The 21,517-nt window shown below is 50.0% G+C and overlaps 1 protein-coding gene across 5 annotated transcripts in view; it reads right to left on the reverse strand.

Moving 5' to 3' along the window:
• CEP290 (centrosomal protein 290) overlaps positions 1–21,517 on the reverse strand; it is a 451,099-nt gene that overhangs the window by 385,038 nt on the left and 44,544 nt on the right. For all 5 annotated transcript variants that reach the window (XM_075344782.1, XM_075344781.1, XM_075344784.1 and 2 more), the window contains 2 exons: positions 15,084–15,227; positions 12,018–12,071 (listed from right to left, as the gene is read on the reverse strand). In XM_075344782.1, coding sequence (XP_075200897.1) covers positions 12,018–12,071; positions 15,084–15,227 — 198 coding nt within the window. The remainder of the gene's footprint in view (positions 1–12,017; positions 12,072–15,083; positions 15,228–21,517) is intronic.

Here is a 21,517-nt window from a genome sequence, read left to right on the forward strand (position 1 = left end):
AGAAAAGGAAGGAGAGGATGAATGAAAAAAATAAAAAATATATTAGAAAATAAAATAAAAAATAAATAATAATAATAATAATAATAATTCGACAACATATGCTCCAGCAAAAAAAAGAGAATTTTGTTACTTACCGTAAATTCTTTTTCTTATAGTTCCGTATTGGGAGACCCAGACCATGGATGTTTAGCTTCTGCCTCCGGAGGACACACAAAGTACTACACTTAAAAGTGTAGCTCCTCCCTCTGAGCTTATACACCCCCTGGTAGCCAGTCCTAGCCAGTTTAGTGCAAAAGCTGAAGGAGAATAGCCACCCACAAGTAGAACCGAGTAAGAACCGGAACAACCGGAGACTCTGTCCACGACAACAGCCGGTGATAACACACGGAACAAGAAAATTGCCAACAGGCAACAGGGAGGGAGCTGGGTCTCCCAATACGGAACTATAGAAAAAGAGTTTACGGTAAGTAACAAAATTCTCTTTTTCTTTATCGTTCCTTTGGGAGACCCAGACCATGGGACGTTCCAAAGCTGTCCCTGGGTGGGAATAAACAGAAAAAAATAAGAAGTAGGCGGAGCCTAACTTCACAAGTGGGCGACAGCCGCCTGAAGGATGCGTCTGCCCAAGCTCGCATCTGCCGAAGCATGAGCATGCACTTGGTAGTGCTTCGAAAAGTTATGCAGGCTAGTCCAAGTGGCAGCCTGACAGACTTGTTGAGCCGTAGCCTGGTGCCTAAAAGCCCAAGAGGCACCGACAGCTCTGGTCGAGTGTGCTTTGATCCCCGGCGGGGGAGGCACCTGAGTACTCTGGTAGGCGTCCGAAATGGTCGATCTAATCCAACGGGCTAAGGTCGGCTTAGAAGCAGAGAGACCCTTGCGCCGCCCTGTGGTTAGCACAAAAAGAGAGGTGCACTGCCTAAGTGCAGCGGTGCGAGACACATAGATCCGGAGAGCACGCACCAGATCTAGAGTATGCAGCGCTTTCTCAAAGCGATGAACAGGGGCCGGACAGAAGGAAGGCAAGGAAATATCCTGGTTAAGGTGGAAGGGAGAGACCACCTTAGGAAGAAAGTCCGGGGTCGGACGGAGAACTACCTTGTCTTGGTGAAAAACCAAAAAAGGTGACTCCGAGGAGAGCGCAGCCAAATCAGAGACTCTCCTGAGAGAAGTTATGGCAACTAGAAAGGCCACCTTTTGAGAAAGACGATACAAAGAAACATCCCTAAGGGGCTCGAAAGGGGGTTTCTGCAATACCGTGAGGACCAAGTTAAGGTCCCAGGGATCCAAGGGCCGCCGATAAGGCGGAATGATGTGAGACGCACCTTGCATGAAGGTGCGGACCTGAGCCAGCCGGGCGAGACGCCGCTGGAACAGCACTGATAGAGCTGAGACTTGTCCCTTGAGAGAGTTGAGGGACAGTCCTAGCTGCAGACCGGACTGTAAAAAAGACAGAAGGGTCGGCAACGAGAATGGAGAAGGAGAATGGCCGGAAGAGCGACACCAGGACAGGAAAATTTTCCAAGTCCTGTGATAGATCTTGACGGAGGAAGACTTACGGGCCCGAGTCATAGTGGAGATGACTTCAGGAGGAATACCAGAAGCCGTCAAAATCCAGGACTCAAGAGCAACGCCGTCATTTTGAGTGCCGCAGAATTCGGGCGGAAAAACGGACCTTGCGAGAGCAGGTCTGGACGGTCCGGAAGATGCCACGGCATCTCCACGGACAGTTGGAGCAGGTCCGGATACCAAGCTCGCCTGGGCCAGTCCGGTGCAATGAGGATGACTCGACGGCCCTCCATTCTGATCTTGCGCAGGACTCTGGGCAAGAGAGCTAGAGGGGGAAACACTTAGGACGGACGAAACTGGGACCAGTCTTGAACTAGAGCGTCCGCGGCGAAGGCCTGAGGATCGTGGGAGCGAGCCACGTAAACCGGAACCTTGTTGTTGTGACGGGATGCCATTAGGTCCACATCCGGAGTGCCCCACTTGCGGCAGATTGACTGAAACACTGCCGGGTGCAGGGACCACTCACCACCGTCCACGGATTGACGGCTGAGATAATCTGCCTCCCAGTTTTCTACGCCAGGGATGTGGACTGCGGATATGGTGGACTTGGAGTCCTCCGCCCATTGAAGAATGCGTTGGACCTCCAACATTGCCAGGCGGCTGCGTGTCCCGCCTTGGTGATTGATGTAGGCAACCGCTGTCGCGTTGTCTGACTGGACTCGAATGTGCCTGCCCGCCAACAGGTGGTGAAAGGCTAGGAGAGCTAGAAGCACAGCTCTGGTTTCCAGCACATTGATTGAAAGGGCTGACTCGGACGGAGTCCAAGTGCCCTGTGCTCTGTGGTGGAGATGTACCGCTCCCCAGCTGGATAGGCTGGCATCCGTGGTGAGAATCACCCAGGACGGAGTCAGGAAGGAGTGCCCTTGGGACAGGGAGAGGGGTCGAAGCCACCACTGAAGAGAGCTCCTGGTCCGTGGCGACAGAGCCACTAACCTCTGTAAGGAGGAAGGCCGCTTGTCCCAACAGCGGAGAATGTCCAGCTGCAGAGGACGCAGATGAAACTGGGCAAAGCGAACCGCCTCCATGGAGGCCACCATTTGACCCAGCACCTGCATCAGACGCCTGAGGGTATAACGGCGGGGCCTCAGGAGAGAGCGCACCGCCAACCGGAGTGACAACTGTTTGTCTAAGGGCAACTTCACAAGTGCCGGCAAAGTCTCGAACTGCATCCCTAGGTACGTGAGACTCTGGGTCGGAGTCAGAGTGGATTTGGGAAGATTGACAATCCACCCAAATTGGGCTAGGGTGGCGAGAGTGAGCGAAACACTCCGCTGACAGTCTGCGCTGGATGTACCCTTGACCAGAAGGTCGTCCAGATAAGGAAGCACTGCTAACCCCTGGAGGTGCAGGACCGCAATCACTGCCGCCATGACCTTGGTGAATACCCGAGGGGCCGTGGCTAACCCGAAGGGGAGAGCCACGAATTGGAAATGATCCTCTCCTATCGCAAAACGTAACCAACGCTGATGTGACACTGCGATTGGCACATGTAGATAGGCATCTCTGATGTAGATGGACGCCAGGAACTCCCCTTGGGTCATTGAGGCAATGACTGATCGCAGAGACTCCATGCGAAAATGCCGCACCCGGACATGCTTGTTGAGAAGCTTGAGATCCAGGATGGGCCGGAAGGTGCCGTCCTTTTTTGGAACTAGGAAGAGATTTCAGTAAAAACCTCTGAACCGTTCCTGAGCGGGAACTGGGACAATTACTCCGTTTGCCTGCAAGGACGCCACGGCCTGAGAGAAGGCGGCGGCCTTGGAGCAGGGGGGAGTTGAGAGAAAAAATCTGTTTGGAGGGCTGGAAGAGAATTCTATCCTGTAGCCGTGAGATATGATGTCTCTCACCCACTGATCGGAGACTTGCTTTAACCAAGCGTCGCCAAAGTGGGAGAGCCTGCCACCGTCTAAGGACGTGGCTGGAGCGGGCCGAGAGTCATGTGGAAGCTGCCTTAGTGGCAGAACCTCCTGCGGTCTTCTGCGAACGCGCTTTTGGGCGCCAGTTGGATTTCTGATCCTTGGCTGAGTTAGCGGACGAGGCAGAAGGCTTAGAGGATGACCAGTTGGAGGAACGAAAGGAACGAAACTTCGATTGATTCCTACCCTGGGCGGGTTTCCTGGTCTTGGTTTGTGGCATGGAAGTACTCTTCCCGCCAGTAGCTTCTTTAATGATTTCATCCAGCTGTTCACCAAACAGCCGTGAACCAGCAAAAGGGAGCCCAGCAAGAAACTTCTTGGAAGAAGCATCTGCCTTCCACTCTCGAAGCCACAAAATCCTGCGGATAACAAGAGTATTAGCTGAAGCCACCGCAGTGCGGTGAGCAGCTTCTAGCATGGCAGACATGGCATAGGATGAAAAAGCTGAAGCCTGAGCAGTTAAGGTAACCATCTCAGGCATAGATTCCTTCCGTGAGGGAATGCATCTCCTCTAGAGAAGCAGAGATGGCTTTGAGAGCCCACACTGCTGCAAACGTCGGGGAAAACGCGGCCCCCGCAGCTTCATACACAGATTTGGCCAGAAGGTCAATCTGACGGTCAGTGGAATCCTTAAGTGAGGTGCCGTCAGCCACCGACACAACGGTCCGGGCTGATAGACCCTCCGGTATCTAGGCTAAGTTTGGGGAGTGAGACCACTCCTTGACCACCTCAGGTGGAAATGGAAAGCGGTCATCAGAACCACGCTTTGGAAAGCGTTTGTCAGGGCAGGCCCTGGGTTTGGTCACAGCGGTCTGAAAACTGGAGTGGTTAAAGAACACACTCTTCACTCTCTTAGGCGAGGTAAACTGATCTTTTTCTGCCAAAGAGAGTTGCTCCTCTGACACTGGCGGATTGAGATCCAGCACAGAATTAATAGAAGCAATCAAATCACTAAGATCTGAGTCACCCTCAGAGAAATCGATGGGATACATAGCCTCCGAGCCCCCAGTGAGGGCATGCTCCTCATCTTGAGAGTCAGCTCTTGAGACAAAGCCGTGGGATGGGGAGGGGGGGGGAAACCCTGCGCCTTCTCTTAGAAGGACGGGGTCGGGGATCAGATGATGAATCCTCCGTGAGCTCCGATGGACAGAGGTAAGAGGATAGGAGTCCTCTGTCAAGAGTATTAGAGGCACCCTGTGAGGGGGGCTGATGCATATTCATCAAAGTCCTGGACAAAAGCCCCATGGACTCAGCAAATGACTGGGATATGGACCTAGAAAAGGACTCTACCCAGGCCGGAGGTTCAATCACAGGTGCAGCAGCAGCCTGAGAGACCACTGGGGGTGAGACTCCAGGCTGTGGCACCGCCAAGTTAGAGCAGACATCACAATGTGGATAGGTGCTCGGCTCAGGCAGCAGGAGCTTACATGCAGTGCATGCAGAATAAAGCTTTGGAGCCTTGCTCCTTGTGTGAGACATGCTGCTGGAGTGGGGGCTTTGCAGAGAATGAACCCCAGGGAGAATATACAGAGGTCCACAACCGGAGACCGGCTGTGGCTTACCAGACCGCTGAGCGCGGTGTTGTGTGCCCTCCAGATCCCGAATCTCGGTCCCCCAGTCGCAGCACCTCAGCAGAGATGCAGAATGCAGGATGTCCCAGAGCAGAGTGAACTCTGCCTGAGAAGAGGGCGTTCCTATAAAAGAGCGGGAACTGGAGGGCTATAGAGACCTGCAGGGAAGGAGGGACGCCCCAGAAGTGGGGAGTGTCCCTCCCCTGTGTAGAACGGCCGCCGGGAGGAGCCGAACCTGTCCCTCTGCATGAGTGACATGCGAGGGCAGGAAAATGAAACTAGGCCTCCGGCGAAGCCAGGGCCTAAATTTAAGCGGCGAGGCCGACAAGCAGGCACCATCGGCGCGGTTCTCCGGCAAAAGCTAGAGAACCCGTCGGAAAAGTTAAAACAATCACATACAGCATACTCTCCCCTTACAATAAAGAACCGGGACCCCCAACATAAACGTCTCAGGTAGTTAGCTGCTGAGACGCAGGGCCATGTCCCTGGGGATGAGTGCTCCGGTCCAACAGAATCCTCAAAGGGCTGTGGATGGAGACCGGACTCCTGCCAGGCATGGAGACCGTGCTGGCTCCCACTTCAAGCCAGAGCCCAGAAGGGATGGTGAAGGAGCGCGGCATGTAAGGCTGCAGCCTTGTAAATCAACCTTAACAACACCGCCAACACAGTGGGGTGGGAAGGGACATGCCGGGAGTCCAGACATGGACCCGCTTTTCTTCAAACTCTTTCCAAAAGTCAAACAAATCAGATGAGAATGCATGTGTGGATGTATGCCTCCTGACACAAAGCAATAAACTGGCTAGGACTGGCTACCAGGGGGTGTATAAGCTCAGAGGGGGGAGCTACACTTTTGAGTGTAGTACTTTGTGTCCTCCGGAGGCAGAAGCTAAACACCCATGGTCTGGGTCACCCAAAGGAACGATAAAGAGAATTTTGTTTACTTACGTAAATTCTTTTTCTTATAGTTCCGTATTGGGAGACCCAGACAATGGGTGTATAGCTTCTGCCTCCGGAGGACACACAAAGTACTACACTCAAAAGTGTAGCTCCTCCCTCTGAGCTTATACACCCCCTGGAGAACCAGATCTAGCCAGTTTAGTGCAAAAGCTGAAGGAGAATAGCCACCCACAAGTAAAAACAGAGCAAGAACCGGAACAACCGGAGACTCTGTCCATGACAACAGCCGGTGATAACACGCAGAACAAGAAACTGCCAACAGGCAACAGGGAGGGTGCTGGGTCTCCCAATACGGAACTATAAGAAAAAGAATTTACGGTAAGTAAACAAAATTCTCTTTTTCTTTATCGTTCCTATGGGAGACCCAGACAATGGGACGTCTCAAAGCAGTCCATTGGTGGGAATAAACAGAAAAACTAAGAAGTAGGCGGAGCCTAACTTCACAAATGGGCGACAGCCGCCTGAAGGATGCGTCTGCCCAAGCTCGCATCTGCCGAAGCATGAGCATGCACTTGGTAGTGCTTTAAAAAGGTATGCAGGCTAGACCAAGTGGCAGCCTGACAGACTTGCTGAGCCGTAGCCTGGTGCCTGAAAGCCCAAGAGGCACCGACAGCTCTGGTCGAGTGTGCCTTGATCCCCGGCGGGGGAGGCACCTGAGAACACTGGTAGGCATCTGAAATGGTCGACCTAATCCAACGGGCTAAGGTCGGCTTAGAAGCAGAGAGACCCTTACGCCGACCTGTGGTTAGCACAAAAAGAGAGGTGCACCGCCTAAGAGCAGCGGTGCGAGACACATAGATCCGGAGAGCACGCACCAGATCCAGAGTATGCAACGCTTTTTTAAAGCGATGAACAGGAGCCGGACAAAAGGAAGGTAAGGTAATGTCCTGGTTAAGGTGGAAAGGAGAAACCACCTTAGGAAGAAAGTCCGGAGTCGGACGGAGAACCATCTTGTCTTGATGAAAAACCAAAAAAGGTGACTCCGAAGAGAGCGCAGCCAAATCAGAGACTCTCCTGAGGGAAGTTATGGCCACTAGAAAGACCACTTTCTGTGAAAGACGAAACAAAGAAACCTCCCTAAGAGGCTCAAAGGGGGGTTTCTGCAAAACCGTGAAAACCAAATTGAGGTCCCAGGGATCCAAGGGCCGCCGGTAAGGCAGAATGATGTGAGACGCGCCCTGCAAGAAGGTGAGGACCTGAGCCAGCCGGGCGATACGCCGCTGGAACAGCACTGACAGAGCCGAGACTTGTCCCTTGAGAGAGTTGAGGGACAGTCCCAGCTGCAGACCGGACTGTAGAAAGGACAGAAGGGTCGGCAAGGAAAAAGGCCAAGGAAAATGGCCGGAAGAGCGACACCAGGACAGGAAAATTTTCCAAGTCCTGTGATAGATCTTGGCAGAGGAAGACTTACGGGCCCGAGTCATAGTGGAGATGACTTCAGGGGGGATACCAGAAGCCGTCAAGATCCAGGATTCAAGAGCCACGCCGTCAATCTGAGAGCCGCAGAATTCTGGCGGAAAAACGAACCTTGTGAGAGAAGGTCTGGACGGTCCGGAAGATACCACGGCACCTCTACGGACAGATGGAGCAGGTCTGGATACCAAGCTCGCCTGGGCCAGTCCGGAGCAATGAGGATGACTCGACGGCCCTCCATTCTGATCTTGCGCAGAACTCTGGGCAAGAGAGCTAGAGGGGGAAACACGTAGGACAGACGAAACTGGGACCAGTCTTGAACCAGAGCGTCCGCGGCGAATGCTTGAGGATCGTGGGAGCGAGCCACGTAAATCGGTACTTTGTTGTTGTGACGGGATGCCATTAGGTCCACGTCTGGAGTGCCCCACTTGCGGCAGATTGACTGAAACACTGCGGGATGCAGGGCCCACTCGCCACTGTCCACGGTTTGACGGCTGAGATAATCTGCCTCCCAGTTTTCCACGCCTGGGATGTGGACTGCGGATATGGTGGACTTGGAGTCCTCCGTCCATTGAAGGATGCGTTGTACCTCCAACATTGCCAGGCGGCTGCGTGTCCCGCCTTGGTGATTGATGTAGGCAACCGCTGTCGCGTTGTCTGACTGGACTCGGATGTGCTTGCCCGCCAATAGGTGGTGAAAAGCTAGGAGAGCCAGAAGCACGGCTGTGGTTTCCAGCACATTGATCGAGAGGGCTGACTCGGACGGAGTCCAAGTGCCCTGTGCTCGGTGGTGGAGACATACCGCTCCCCAGCCGGATAGACTGGCATCCGTGGTGAGGATCACCCAGGACGGGGCCAGGAAGGAGAGTCCATGAGACAGAGAGAGGGGCCGAAGCCACCACTGAAGAGAGCTCCTGGTCTGTGGCGACAGAGCCACTAACCTGTGCAAGGAGGAAGGCCGCTTGTCCCAACAGCGGAGAATCTCCAGTTGCAGTGGACGCAGATGGAACTGGGCAAAGGGAACAGCCTCCACTGACGCCACCATCTGACCCAGCACCTGCATCAGGTGCCTGATGGAATAACGGCGGGGCCTCAGCAAAGAGCGCACCGCCAGTTGGAGGGACTGCTGTTTGATTAAGGGCAACTTCACAAGTGCCGGCAGAGTCTCGAACTGCATCCCTAGGTACGTGAGCCTCTGGGTCGGAGTCAGAGTGGATTTGGGCAGATTGACAAGCCACCCGAATTGGGCTAGAGTGGCGAGAGTGAGTGAGACACTCCGCTGACAGTCTGCGCTGGATGAAGCCTTGACTAGAAGGTCGTCCAGGTAAGGAATCACTGCCAACCCCTGGAGTTGCAGAACCGCAACCACTGCTGCCATGACCTTGGTGAATACCCAAGGGGCCGTGGCTAACCCGAAGGGGAGAGCCACGAATTGGAAATGTTCCTCTCCGATTGCAAAACGTAGCCAACGCTGGTGTGAAACTGCAATTGGCACATGGAGATAGGCATCTCTGATGTCGATGGATGCCAGGAAATCTCCTTGGGTCATTGAGGCAATGACTGATCGCAGAGACTCCATGCGAAAATGCCGCACCTGAACATGCTTGTTGAGAAGCTTGAGATCCAGGATGGGCCGGAAGGAACCGTCCTTTTTGGGGACTAGGAAGAGATTTGAGTAGAAACCTCTGAACCGTTCCCGGGCGGGAACCGGTACAATTACTCCGTTGGCCTGCAAGGATGCCACGGCCTGAGAGAAGGCGGCGGCCTTGGAGCAGGGGGGAGTTGACAGAAAAAAAATCTGTCTGGCGGGTTGGAAGAGAATTCCATCCTGTAGCCGTGGGAGATGATATCCCGCACCCACTGATCAGAGACGTGTTGCAACCACGCGTCGCCAAAGTGGGAGAGCCTGCCACCGACTAAGGACGTTGCTGGCGCGGACAGATAGTCAATAGGAGGCTGCCTTAGTGGCAGCAGTTCCTGCGGTTTCCTGTGGACGCGCTTTTGTGCGCCAGTTGGATTTTTGGTCCTTGGCTGAGTTAGTGGACGAGGCCGAGGGCTTAGAGGACGACCAGTTGGAGGAACGAAAGGAACGAAACCTCGACTGGTACCTACCCTGGACAGGTTTCCTGGTTTTGGTTTGTGGCATGGAAGTACTCTTCCCGCCAGTAGCTTCCTTAATAATTTCATCCAGCTGTTCACCGTACAGCCTGGACCCAGCAAATGGGAGCCCAGCAAGGTACTTCTTTGAAGAAGCATCTGCCTTCCACTCTCGAAGCCACAAGATCCTGCGGATAGCGAGGGAATTAGCCGAAGCCACCGCAGTGCGGTGAGAAGCCTCCAGCATGGCAGACATGGCATAGGAGGAAAAAGCTGAAGCTTGGGAAGTTAAGGTAACCATTTCGGGCATAGATTCCCTGACGAGGGAATGCATCTCCTCTAGAGAAGCAGAGATGGCTTTGAGAGCCCACACTGCTGCAAAAGTTGGGGAGAACGAGGCCCCTGCCGCCTCATATACAGATTTGGCCACAAGGTCAACCTGGCGGTCAGTGGAATCCTTAAGAGAGGTGCCATCAGCCACTGATACAACGGTCCGGGCTGAGAGTCTAGACACCGGGGGGTCTACCTTTGGTGAATGAGCCCACTCCTTGACCACCTCAGGTGGAAAGGGAAAACGGTCATCAGAACCACGCTTTGGGAAGCGTTTGTCAGGACATGCCCTAGGCTTGGTCACAGCGGTCTGAAAACTGGAGTGGTTAAAGAACACACTCTTTGTCCTCTTAGGCGAGGTAAACTGGTGCTTTTCTGCCAAAGAGGGTTGCTCCTCTGATACTGGCGGATTGAGATCCAGTACAGAATTAACGGACGCAATCAAATCACTAACATTTGAGTCACTTTCGGACAGATCAATGGGGCACATGGAGTTAGCCTCCGAGCCCCCTGTAAAGGCATCCTCCTCGTCCTGCGAGTCAGCTTCTGAAACAGAGCCGCAGGACGAGGAAGGAGAGGGAGCCCTGCGTCTCCTCTTAGGAGGACGGGGTCTGGGACCAGATGATGAATCCTCTGTGAGCTCCGCTGAGAGAGCCCTAGCAGCAGAGGCACCCTGTGAAGGGGGCTGATGCATGTTCAGCAAAGTCCTGGACAGCTGTCCCATGGAGTCGGCAAAAGACTGGGAGATAGACCTAGATAAGGATTCTACCCAAGCCGGGGGTTCAGCCACAGGAGCCGGAGCAGCCGGAAAGACCACTGGGGGTGCGATTCCAGGCTGAGGCATCGTCCGGTTAGAGCAGGCATCACAATATGGATAGGTGCTCGGTTCAGGCAGTAGGAGCTGACATGCAGTGCAACTGAATACAGCTTTGGAGCCTTGTTCCTCGTGTGAGACATGCTGCTGGAGTGGGGGCTCTGCCAGAATGACCCCCAGAGAGTATATACAGAGGTCCACAACCCGACGTTGTGGCTTACCAGACCGTTGGAGCGGTGTTGTGTGCCCTCCAGATCCCGAAGCCCGGACCCCCAAGCACCTCAGCAGGGATGCTGCAGACCAGTGCTGATCGCAGAAAAAACGCTGAGAAAATGGCGCCGGAGCGAAGAGAGGGGGCGGGACTTTCTCTGAGAGCGGGACCTGGAGGGCTAAAGAGACTTACAGGGGAGGAGACATGTACCCAGTGAGGAGTGTCCCTCCCCTGTGCAGAACGGCCGCTGGGCGGAGCCGCGCTGTCCCTCTGCATGAATGACATGCGAGGGCAGTGAAACCGAAAGTAGGCCTCTGGCGAAGCCGGGGCCTAAATTTCAGCGGTGCGGCCGGCGCGCAGGCACCATCGGCGCGGTTCTCAGGCGACAGCCAGAGAACCCGCCGGAAATGTCATAAAACTCACTCAGCACACTCTCCCACAACAATAAAGTACAGGGACCCCTAATATATAAATGTCTCAGGTACTTAGCTTGCTGAGACGCAGGGTTCCCAGTCCCTGGGGATGAGTGCTCCGGACCAGCAGGATCCTGAAGGGCTGCGGATGGAGACCGGTCTCCTGCCAAGCATGGAGAACCGTGCTGGCTCCCACTTCAAGCCAGAGCCCAGGAGGGATGGTGAAGGAGCACGGCATGTAAGGCTCCAGCCTTGGAATCAACCTTAACAGCACCGCCGACACAGTGGGGTGAGAAGGGACATGCCGGGGGTCCAGGCTTGGACCCGCTTTTCTTCAAACTCTTTCCAAAAATCAAAAATCAGATGAGAATGCATGTGTGGATGTATGCCTCCTGAACACAAAGCGATAAACTGGCTAGATCTGGTTCTCCAGGGGGTTTATAAGCTCAGAGGGAGGAGCTACACTTTTGAGTGTAGTACTTTGTGTGTCCTCCGGAGGCAGAAGCTATACACCCATTGTCTGGGTCTCCCATAGGAACGATAAAGAAAATACTATAAACACATGCATGGAATAGGTGCCTAGTGTAGGCAGAGTCCAATACATGGGAAGATGACCTTACAAAACAACTAGTGTAAAAAAAATAGATTAGTAACTTACAAGTGTCAATAAAAAAAAAAAAAAACAATCAGCAAATGTTAGCACTGTACAAACAAGGGGTTAAGACCAACCTCTCGACGCAGCTTGCTGTTTTCATTATCAGTCTCTTCATTTCGGAGGGCAAGCTTGAAAAAATAATTAAAGATAAATTAAGATTTTCATTAAGGTTACTGAGATTAAGTGGAGCCTGACGGGAGATTCATGCTGCCTGAACCACGGGCAGAATGAATCAGACATTAGCTGCATTATTTAAAAAAAATAATAAATAAATAAAAAAACCTAAAATTCAAATCACCCACCATTGAAAATTAAAGGATGAAAAAATAAAAAAATATACACATATTTGGTATCGCCATGTTCAGAAACGTCCGATCTGCCAAAATATAAAATCAATTAAATCTGACCGGTAAACGGCGTAGAGGTAAAAATAATTCCAAACGCCAAAATTATGTTTTTTGGTTGCGCAAATTTTGTGCAAAATGTGATAACAGGCGATCAAAACGTAGCATCTGTGCAAAAAATTGTACCGTAAAAATGTCAGCTCGAGACGCAATAAACAACAAGCCATCACTGAGTTATAGATCCTGAAAAATGAGAACAATACAGATGACAGAAAATGGCGCAAAAAGTGAACCTTTTTTGTACAAACTTGTGATTTTTTTTTAACCCCTTAGATAAAAGTAAACCTATACATGTTTGGTATGTACGAACTCGTACCCACCTGAAGGATCACACCAACACATTAGTTTTACCATATAGTGAACACTGTGTATGAAATACCCCAATAACAATCATGCAATCACACTGTTTTAGCAATTTTTTTGCCATTTTCCAGTACACTATATGGTAAAACTTATGGTTTCATTTAAAAGCAGAACTCGTCCCGCAAAAAACAAGCCCTTATATGGCAAGAGTGACCAAAAAATAAAAAAAAGTTACGGCTCTCGGAAAAAGAGGAGCAAAAAAAAAGAAAAAAAAAACATCGGAAAAACAAAAAATTGCCCGAGGGTGAAGGAGTTAACGCATGAAGCACTATTCTTCCTGTCAAAATGATGGACACCACAATAGAACCCAATGACTTATTATGGGGTCAGCCAGGCAGTATTGGAATCTGTTGTGAAGTAGGACTAGCACTTTAACACAAAAAAAAAAAAAAAAAAAAAAAAAAAAAAAAAAAAAAAAAAAAAAAAAAATCGAGATTTATTTTGATTTTTTTTTTTTTGTGCTGAAATGGAACAGAAGAACAAAATTGACAATGCAGATGTGACCCAAACTGGAGAAAGCTTTCGCTTTTTATACCCTCATTAAACTAGCCAAAGCAATGCGTAAACTAGACTTCCCTTTGTAAAGGAAAACAAACAATTACCTAACACTGACTGCTGCGTGAAATCCTGCTTTATTAATATACGGCCACTTTAGGTGCTGGCTGTTTATTCCCTTTAAATGCTCTTAGGATATTAATAAAAACATCTGGATTTCAGCAGATCGGCCTCATCATCCTAAGGCGGGCTTTGCACACTACGACATCGCAGGCCGATGCTGCGATGCCGAGTGCGATAGTGCCCGCCCCCGTCGCAGCAGCGATATGTGGTGATAGCTGGCGTAGCGAAAGTTATCGCTACGCCAGCTTCACACACACACTCACCTGCCGTGCGACGTCCCTGTGGCCGGCGACCCGCCTCCTTGTTAAGGGGGCGGGTCGTGCGGCGTCACTGCGACGTCACACGGCAGGCGGCCAATCAGAGCGGAGGGGCGGAGATGAGCAGGATGTAAACATCCTGCCCACCTCCTTCCTTCCGCATATCCTACGGAAGCCGCAGTGAGGCCGGTAGGAGACGTTCCTCGCTCCTGCGACTTCACACACAGCGATGTGTGCGGCCGCAGGAGCGAGGAACAACATCGGACCATTGCGTCAGCGTAATTATGAATTACGCCGACGCTGTACCGATGATACGATTACGACGCTTTTGCGCTCGTTAATCATATCATCCAGCCTTTACACACTGCGATGTCGCATGCGATGCCGGAAGTGCGTCATTTTCAATTTGACCCCACCGACATCGCACCTGCGATGTCGCAGTGTGCAAAGTGCCCCTTAGTCTTCTGTTCCGATGTGAAGCTCATTTCTGGAAGAGTGACAGCAGGAAGCGAGGCCATACTGGTCGTCACCATTACAGTACATATTAAGGAAACCCAGTGCAGACATTAGAGAAAACTGGTTGAAGGCTCTTTAGCCAGTATTTATCGCCTTAACATGACATTTAATATGTCTTGCGGGGGAGGTGGGATATACTTCTGTAGGAAAACCAAAAGGAGTAAATCAAATGTGGAGAATCCGTATTCCTACCCAGCGACAAAAAAATCCTGATGCGATCACCCTTCCCGCATACGTTTGATTCATGAAATTGATCAGGTCTGCCAACAACAGCCAATATGGCACTAAACTGGATACCTTATTTTTCGGATTATAACACGTACTTTTCCTCCCAAAAATTTGTGAGAAAAAGAGGGGTACATCTTAAAATGCAAATATAGCGTACCGGGGATGCTGTCTGTGCGGCGAACGGGTGCGTTCGGGCAGCCGGGTGCCTGTGTCTGCGTGCAGGAAGCCGGGTGCCTGTCGGTGCCAGCTGCCTCTCTGGGCGGGCGGGCGCCCTGCTGGCTGCCACTCTCTGCATGCGGGCGGGTGGCTGTGCAACAGCTCTCCCAGTGTGTCCGCAGTCCCAGTTTCAAATGATGGCACCAGGAGTCAGCGCGTGCGCAGGTGGAGCTCTTGGATGAGAGCTCCATCTGCGCATGCGCCACTCCATGCGCCATCGTTTGAACCGGGACCGCGGACAGACTGAGACACTCACCGCACCAGCCTGCTCCACCATTGACCCGCCGCTGCTGCCACTACTGACACGTCGCTGCTGACGCCACTGACCACCGCTGCCAACACAGATCTGCTGCAGCTGCCAGCACAACCTCTGCCTCCTGTGACCCCGCTTCACCACCACTGCTGCCCCCCTCCGGTAAGACCACACCGGAGTATAAGACGGACCCCATTTTTTTTTTTAACCCTTTTTTAGCTCTAAAATTTTGGGGTGAATCTTTTAATCCGGTGCGTCTTGTAAAATGAAAAATACGATACTTACACGTTCGTTCACTTGTTTCTCCTTTTCCAGCTCCTTTCTTGTGTCTTTCAGTTCACGCTGTTTCTGACCCAGCTGTTCTTCCAGTTGACGAATTTCTTCCCGTAAAAAACGTGAATCTCTAGTACCCGTGGACAGCTGTGCCATCTGCATTAAATATAAAGCCATGGGAGGCAGAAATGTTAGCAGATGGGAAATGTGGAAACCAGAAGTAAAGACGTGCAGGAAAAAAAGATCAACATTAGGGTTGGAAAAAGAATTCACATTAATCTGGACACATCTTAGTACACGGATGATTTTATCATACAGAGAAATCCCATTGCAGTGAAGTCGGAGCAGGATAAAAGAAGATTGTCATCTTCTCAAAATACTTAACAGAACAGATTGTGCATCACGCCACGCAGCTACTTGTAAAAAGCGCTGAACCCCTCTTCAAAAGTGAGCATTGATTTGTATGCACTGATATGAGACACATTTAGATCAATAGGATCTTAAAGGGATCTTGCACTTATTGCTTTCTGGCCTCTAAAATCAGATGTTACTCATCCTCAGCTTCATTAAATGTTATGGGGGCTGCATAATATAATATGGAGGGCTAGGAGGCTGCATTATAAAAAATGGGGGACTATGGGGCTGCATTAAATGGTATGGGAGCTGCATAATATAATATGGAGGACTATGAGGCTGCATTATAAAACATGGAGGACTATGGGGCTGCATTAAATGGTATGGGAGCTGCATAATATAATATGGAGGGCTAAGAGGCTGCATTATAAAACATGGAGGACTATGGGGCTGCATTAAATGGTATGGGAGCTGCATAATATAATATGGAGGACTATGAGGCTGCATTATAAAACATGGAGGACTATGGGTCTGCATTAAATGGTATGGGAGCTGTATAATATAATATGGAGGACTATGTGGATTCATTATAATGTATGAAGGATTATGGGGTGCAGGATAATATATAGAGGGCTATGGGGTGAATTATAATACATGGAGGACTATGGGGGCTGCATAATATAATATGGAGGACTATGGGCTGCATTATAAAACATGGAGGACTATGGGGCTGCATTCAATGGTATGGGGGCTGCATAATATAATATGGAGGACTATGTGGCTTCATTATAATATATGAAGGACGACGGGGTGCAGTATAATGTATAGTGGACTATGGGATTCATAATATATGGAGGACTAAGGGAGGTGCATTATACTACATGGTAGACTATGGGGTGGATTCTAATATATGAAGAGTTATGTTGGACCCATTATACTATCTGGAAGGCTATGTGGGGTTCATTATAGTATTTGGAGAACTATATACAAGGGGGGACAAAGATAAAAGCATGGGATGGGAAAGTTTTTTGTTGAGGGAAAGAGGCTCTTTCCCTCAGCACCCAGCTTTCCCATGCACTGACATCATGGGAAAGCTGCGTGCTAAGGGAAAGATGTATAGCAGAGCATGGGGAAGGTGCGTGCTGAGGACAAGATGAATATCAGACTATAGGGAAGATGGGTGCTGATAAAAAGAGGGATTTCAGATCACGGGAAACATGAAAGCTGAGGGAAAGAGCCAAGTGTCAGTGATACTATCCCGTGTCTTTAGCCTGCATTCATTCACCACCCATTGAATCTACTGCACATGCGCAGGTGAGTCAGCTCCACTTCCATTATCAGTGTACTATTCAAAGTTGTCCTCCTGACTTCCTGCCTGCAAAATTGCCCAGGTATGTGTGTGTATGAGTATGTCCTTCTACCTGCCACCCTCAGGCAGGAAGTCGGGAGGACAACTTAGAACAGCGCACTAATAATGAAAGTGGAGCTGACTCACCAGCGCATGTGCAGTAGAATCAAGGGGGGTGGGGGAATGAACGCAGGCTGAAGAACACTCTACTACACACGCGTGGGATTTGCCAGCTGTGACTGTGATACTGAGAGGAGGCAACAGGAAGGATAATGTAGCACAGAGGCGAGGATTTCTTACATGGAAGCAACCGCCCGGTAGCCGAAGCACAAAGTACAGTATCCTGGTAGGCTAATTTGCATATAGCGATCTAAAGTAATATTTGTGGAACAAGGCATCTACTATAAGGCATACAGGTAAGGCTACTTTAAACATCCTATTACCTGTATGCCTATAGTAATAGCTTAAAACGGTGAAAGGGGGTGACAGATTCCCTTATAGTCTGTGTGGGGTATTGCAGTAATAATACCAGATGTAGCCTTGGCCTATACAAAGCATGAACTGTAACTTTTCTGTCTACAGAAGAAAGTAACCAACTTATGATAGGCTCTATTCACACTGGTGTCATGGTTAACAATATTAAAGCACCACTCCAGTGTTTGTTTTTATTTCACTGTTGGAGTGGTGCTTTAACATTAAGCCCCGAGTTATGCAGTGTTCAGCTTTACACTTGGTGGGTGTCATGGCGGCTTCGGACTCTATTCACACCACTAAGTCTAACAAACAACCTGAGGTTTCTTAATTGCTTAGGCTGCTTTCACACATCCGGTTTTAGCAGTGCGGCTAAATCCGGCTCTAAAACCTATGCAACAGATGCGGCGAAAAAAACGCATCCTTTGCATAAGTTTTTACATGCGGCCCGTCCGGTTTTTGCCGGTTGCGGCACGCTACTGAGCATGCTCAGTGCAAAAAAAAACGCATGCGGTTGCCGGATGCGGTTTTTGCTGCATCGCGCCGCATCCGGCATCCATAGGCATGCATTGTAAAAAGCGCCGCATCGGCCGGATGCGGCGCGATGCGGGGTTTTTTGCCGGACAAAAAAAAACGTGCAAGACAACGTTCCATCCGGCCGCCGCATGGGCTAAATATGTCACATCCGGCAAAAATCGGACCGAACGCAAGGCCACGCGGCACAATCCGGCACTAATGAAAGTCTATGCGGAAAAAACGCAACCGGCGGCAAAAAAAAAAACGGTTGTGTTTTTTCTGCAAAGAGCCGGATTGTGCCGCACAGCAAAAACCGGATGTGTGAAAGCAGCCTTAGCCTGACTTGGGTGTCGGCTGTTTTAGCTTCACTGCTCTCCAGTCCAGCAGGAGTTAATTCCTGCTCGCTTGTGAACTGCTGTTTGGAGCTCAGGCTGCTTTGACCATTCACAGCCGCCTTCACTCTTTATAAAAGGTACTGCATCCGGTTACTCCTGAATGTAGCTCAGCATTGCTTCAGCAATACTGGTCCATGTCGTAGTGATCCAGAGCCTGGAGATCTGTTGTGTGCTTTCCTATGTGGTGTGGAAAGATCCCTGTTGAAAGTTTATTTCTTCCCTGTGTTTTATTTCTTTCTGGGCATGTATTGTCTCTCCCTTGTCTATGATTAGTGTGCATGTGTTTTGGTTCTTCTCCAGTCTGTTTTATTTGTGGAGTATGCTTCTCCAGGCCCGGCCCTCTCCTGGGGTGGGTGAGAGGGGGTGTTAGATCAGGGTTCGGACAGGAGCTGGGTCAGGCTGGTGGTCCAGACCTGGCTACCATCAAGCTTACCTTTTGGATAAGAGAAAGCCCAGGGTTCCTAGTCTGAAGGCCAGTTTAGGGGTTCCTGCTCCATTTATCCCTGACACCTCCCTGACACCCAGCTCAGTTTCATACTCACCCTCTGACATCTTCATCTGTTATCGGCAGCGCTTCAGTCGGTCTCCAGTTTGTGCCATCTGCTCCAGTGTTTAATAAAGCAAACTGGAGGTCCCAACTCAATACATCTCTATGAGAGCCTCGTTCTGGCTCCAAAAAACAGATACATTGCGAGCTTGACATAACTACTCCTGGCCAGTCAGACATTACGCTCAGATGATGGCACTGCAGGACTGGAGGAGGGCAAGTAAAACACTGTGGGCAGGGGAGTTTGATTTAAACCACCGCTCCAGTGATGGGAAAAAAAAAAGAGATGCTTCAAGCAATTCATATTGAATACAAATTGATTACATGGATTCAGGTTATTCTCCCATGCACCATGCAACTTCCCATCTTTTTGAAAAATAATCCACAAAGACAATATAATAAAGGTAACAGAGTGATCCTGTGAGTAATCCTTTATTGGAAGAATTTCATAGATGGGCGAATAACATGCAACTATAGTTGAGCGAGTACCTAACTATTCGCACTCGCTATACTAATAATGAATACTGTCTAATACTCGCGTATTCATTCTGAATAGCATGTGCAATGCAAGTCAATGGGGAAAACTCAAAGTAACGAGTAACCCGAATGCTGTACTATTCTTGCGAGTGGTAAATAGTGCAGCATTCGAGTCACTTGTTACTTTGCAAGTTTTCCCCATTGACTTGCATTGCACGTGCTATTCGGAATGAATACGTGAGTATAGCAAGTACGAATAGGTAGGTAGTCGTTCAACTCTACATGTGACATTTTGACCACAATATAGCCTTTGGCAAGCCAAGTATAAAAAAAAAAAACAACAGCAGCATCCAGAGCCACCGTATTTATACCATATATTACAAGCATCAGTATATTTATATATATAAGATATAAGAGCGTGTTCACCACTGTTCACTACTCGATCGAGCATCGGGATGCTCGGCCGCGTTTTGTGGGTACCCGGGAGTGTCGTCTATGAAACAACGACCACAACGCACAGGCTTGCTTCTCTGCATGATGTGTGCAGGCACCCCCGGGGGAGCCATTCGCAGCCTCTCGTTTTCGGATGTAGTATATCAAAAGAAAAACCAGCCCTCCCTTTCCCTGGAAATGCTGTGCTGGCTGTATGTGGGCAGAGAACCGAACAGACTAATCATTGACTTCCATTATACTCGATAATCGAGTTGAGCACTTTCAGAGCTTCTGACCTGCTCGACTCGTGTACAAAGCACCCGAGCATTTCAGTACTCGCCCATCACTACCCCCAACTTAATGTTCACAAGAGTGTGCACACTGGTAAGTGGGTGGGGAAAGCAGTGAATATTCATGAAGTTTAATCAGTGGGCCCGAAGCATACTACAGTGTTATCTTCCGGGAAACACTGCATGTATAACTGGCTTTCTCTTACCTCCATTTAGCTTCCTTTTGAAGCCCTCCTAGCTCATACTGTGACCATGTTACAGCACAGAACTTCTAGTTTCCATAGATTTTTATGGGGCTTGTTGTCTAGGGTCAAGTTTGGACTTTTTTTTTTCCCCAGTCTGTGTGGATTCACTGAACCCGAATATGCCCGGTTCCGCTAATCTCTAGGTATCACCCATCTATAGGTCCAAAAGAGTCATCGAGTATCAGTCCATGTCTCAATGGCTCCCGTTCCCGGAATACCAATAAAGATACTTTTGCTTGTTTCTATTGGCTCTACATAAGCATGCGTTGATTTTCCCATGTGGTTTTGCCTTTTTGGATAGGTGGTTTTATATTCGGTTACTTGTGAACTAATTGCGGCTATAACCATTTTACTTGTAATGTAATGTATAATTAAAGAAGGGAATTTTGTTTACTTACCGTAAATTCCTTTTCTTCTAGCTCCAATTGGGAGACCCAGACAATTGGGTGTATAGCTTCTGCCTCCGGAGGCCACACAAAGTATTACACTTAAAAGTGTAAAGCCCCTCCCCTTCTGCCTATACACCCCCCGTGCCTCACGGGCTCCTCAGTTTTGGTGCAAAAGCAAGAAGGAGGAAAAGTTATAAATTGGTTTAAAGTAAATTCAATCCGAAGAAATTTCGGAGAACTGAAACCATTCAACATGAACAACATGTGTACACAAATAACAGCCCGAAGGGAACAGGGGCGGGTGCTGGGTCTCCCAATTGGAGCTAGAAGAAAAGGAATTTACGGTAAGTAAACAAAATTCCCTTCTTCTTTGTCGCTCCATTGGGAGACCCAGACAATTGGGACGTCCAAAAGCAGTCCCTGGGTGGGTAAAGTAAAACCTCGTAATAGAGCCGTAAAACGGCCCCTTCCTACAGGTGGGCAACCGCCGCCTGAAGGACTCGCCTACCTAGGCTGGCATCTGCCGAAGCATAGGTATGCACCTGATAGTGTTTCGTGAAAGTGTGCAGGCTCGACCAGGTAGCTGCCTGACACACCTGCTGAGCCGTAGCCTGGTGCCGCAAAGCCCAGGACGCACCCACGGCTCTGGTAGAATGGGCCCTCAGCCCTGAGGGAACCGGAAGCCCAGAAGATCGGTAAGCTTCGAGAATTGGTTCCTTGATCCACCGAGCCAGGGTTGATTTGGAAGCCTGTGACCCTTTACGCTGGCCAGCGACAAGGACAAAGAGTGCATCCGAGCGGCGCAGGGGCGCCGTACGAGAAATGTAGAGTCTGAGTGCTCTCACCAGATCTAACAAGTGCAAATCCCTTTCACATTGGTGAACTGGATGAGGACAAAAAGAGGGTAAGGAGATATCCTGATTGAGATGAAAGGGGGATACCACCTTAGGGAGAAATTCCGGAACCGGACGCAGAACCACCT

The sequence above is a fragment of the Anomaloglossus baeobatrachus genome, chromosome 4, assembly GCF_048569485.1.
Source record: "Anomaloglossus baeobatrachus isolate aAnoBae1 chromosome 4, aAnoBae1.hap1, whole genome shotgun sequence".
Taxonomy (NCBI): Eukaryota; Metazoa; Chordata; class Amphibia; order Anura; family Aromobatidae; genus Anomaloglossus; species Anomaloglossus baeobatrachus.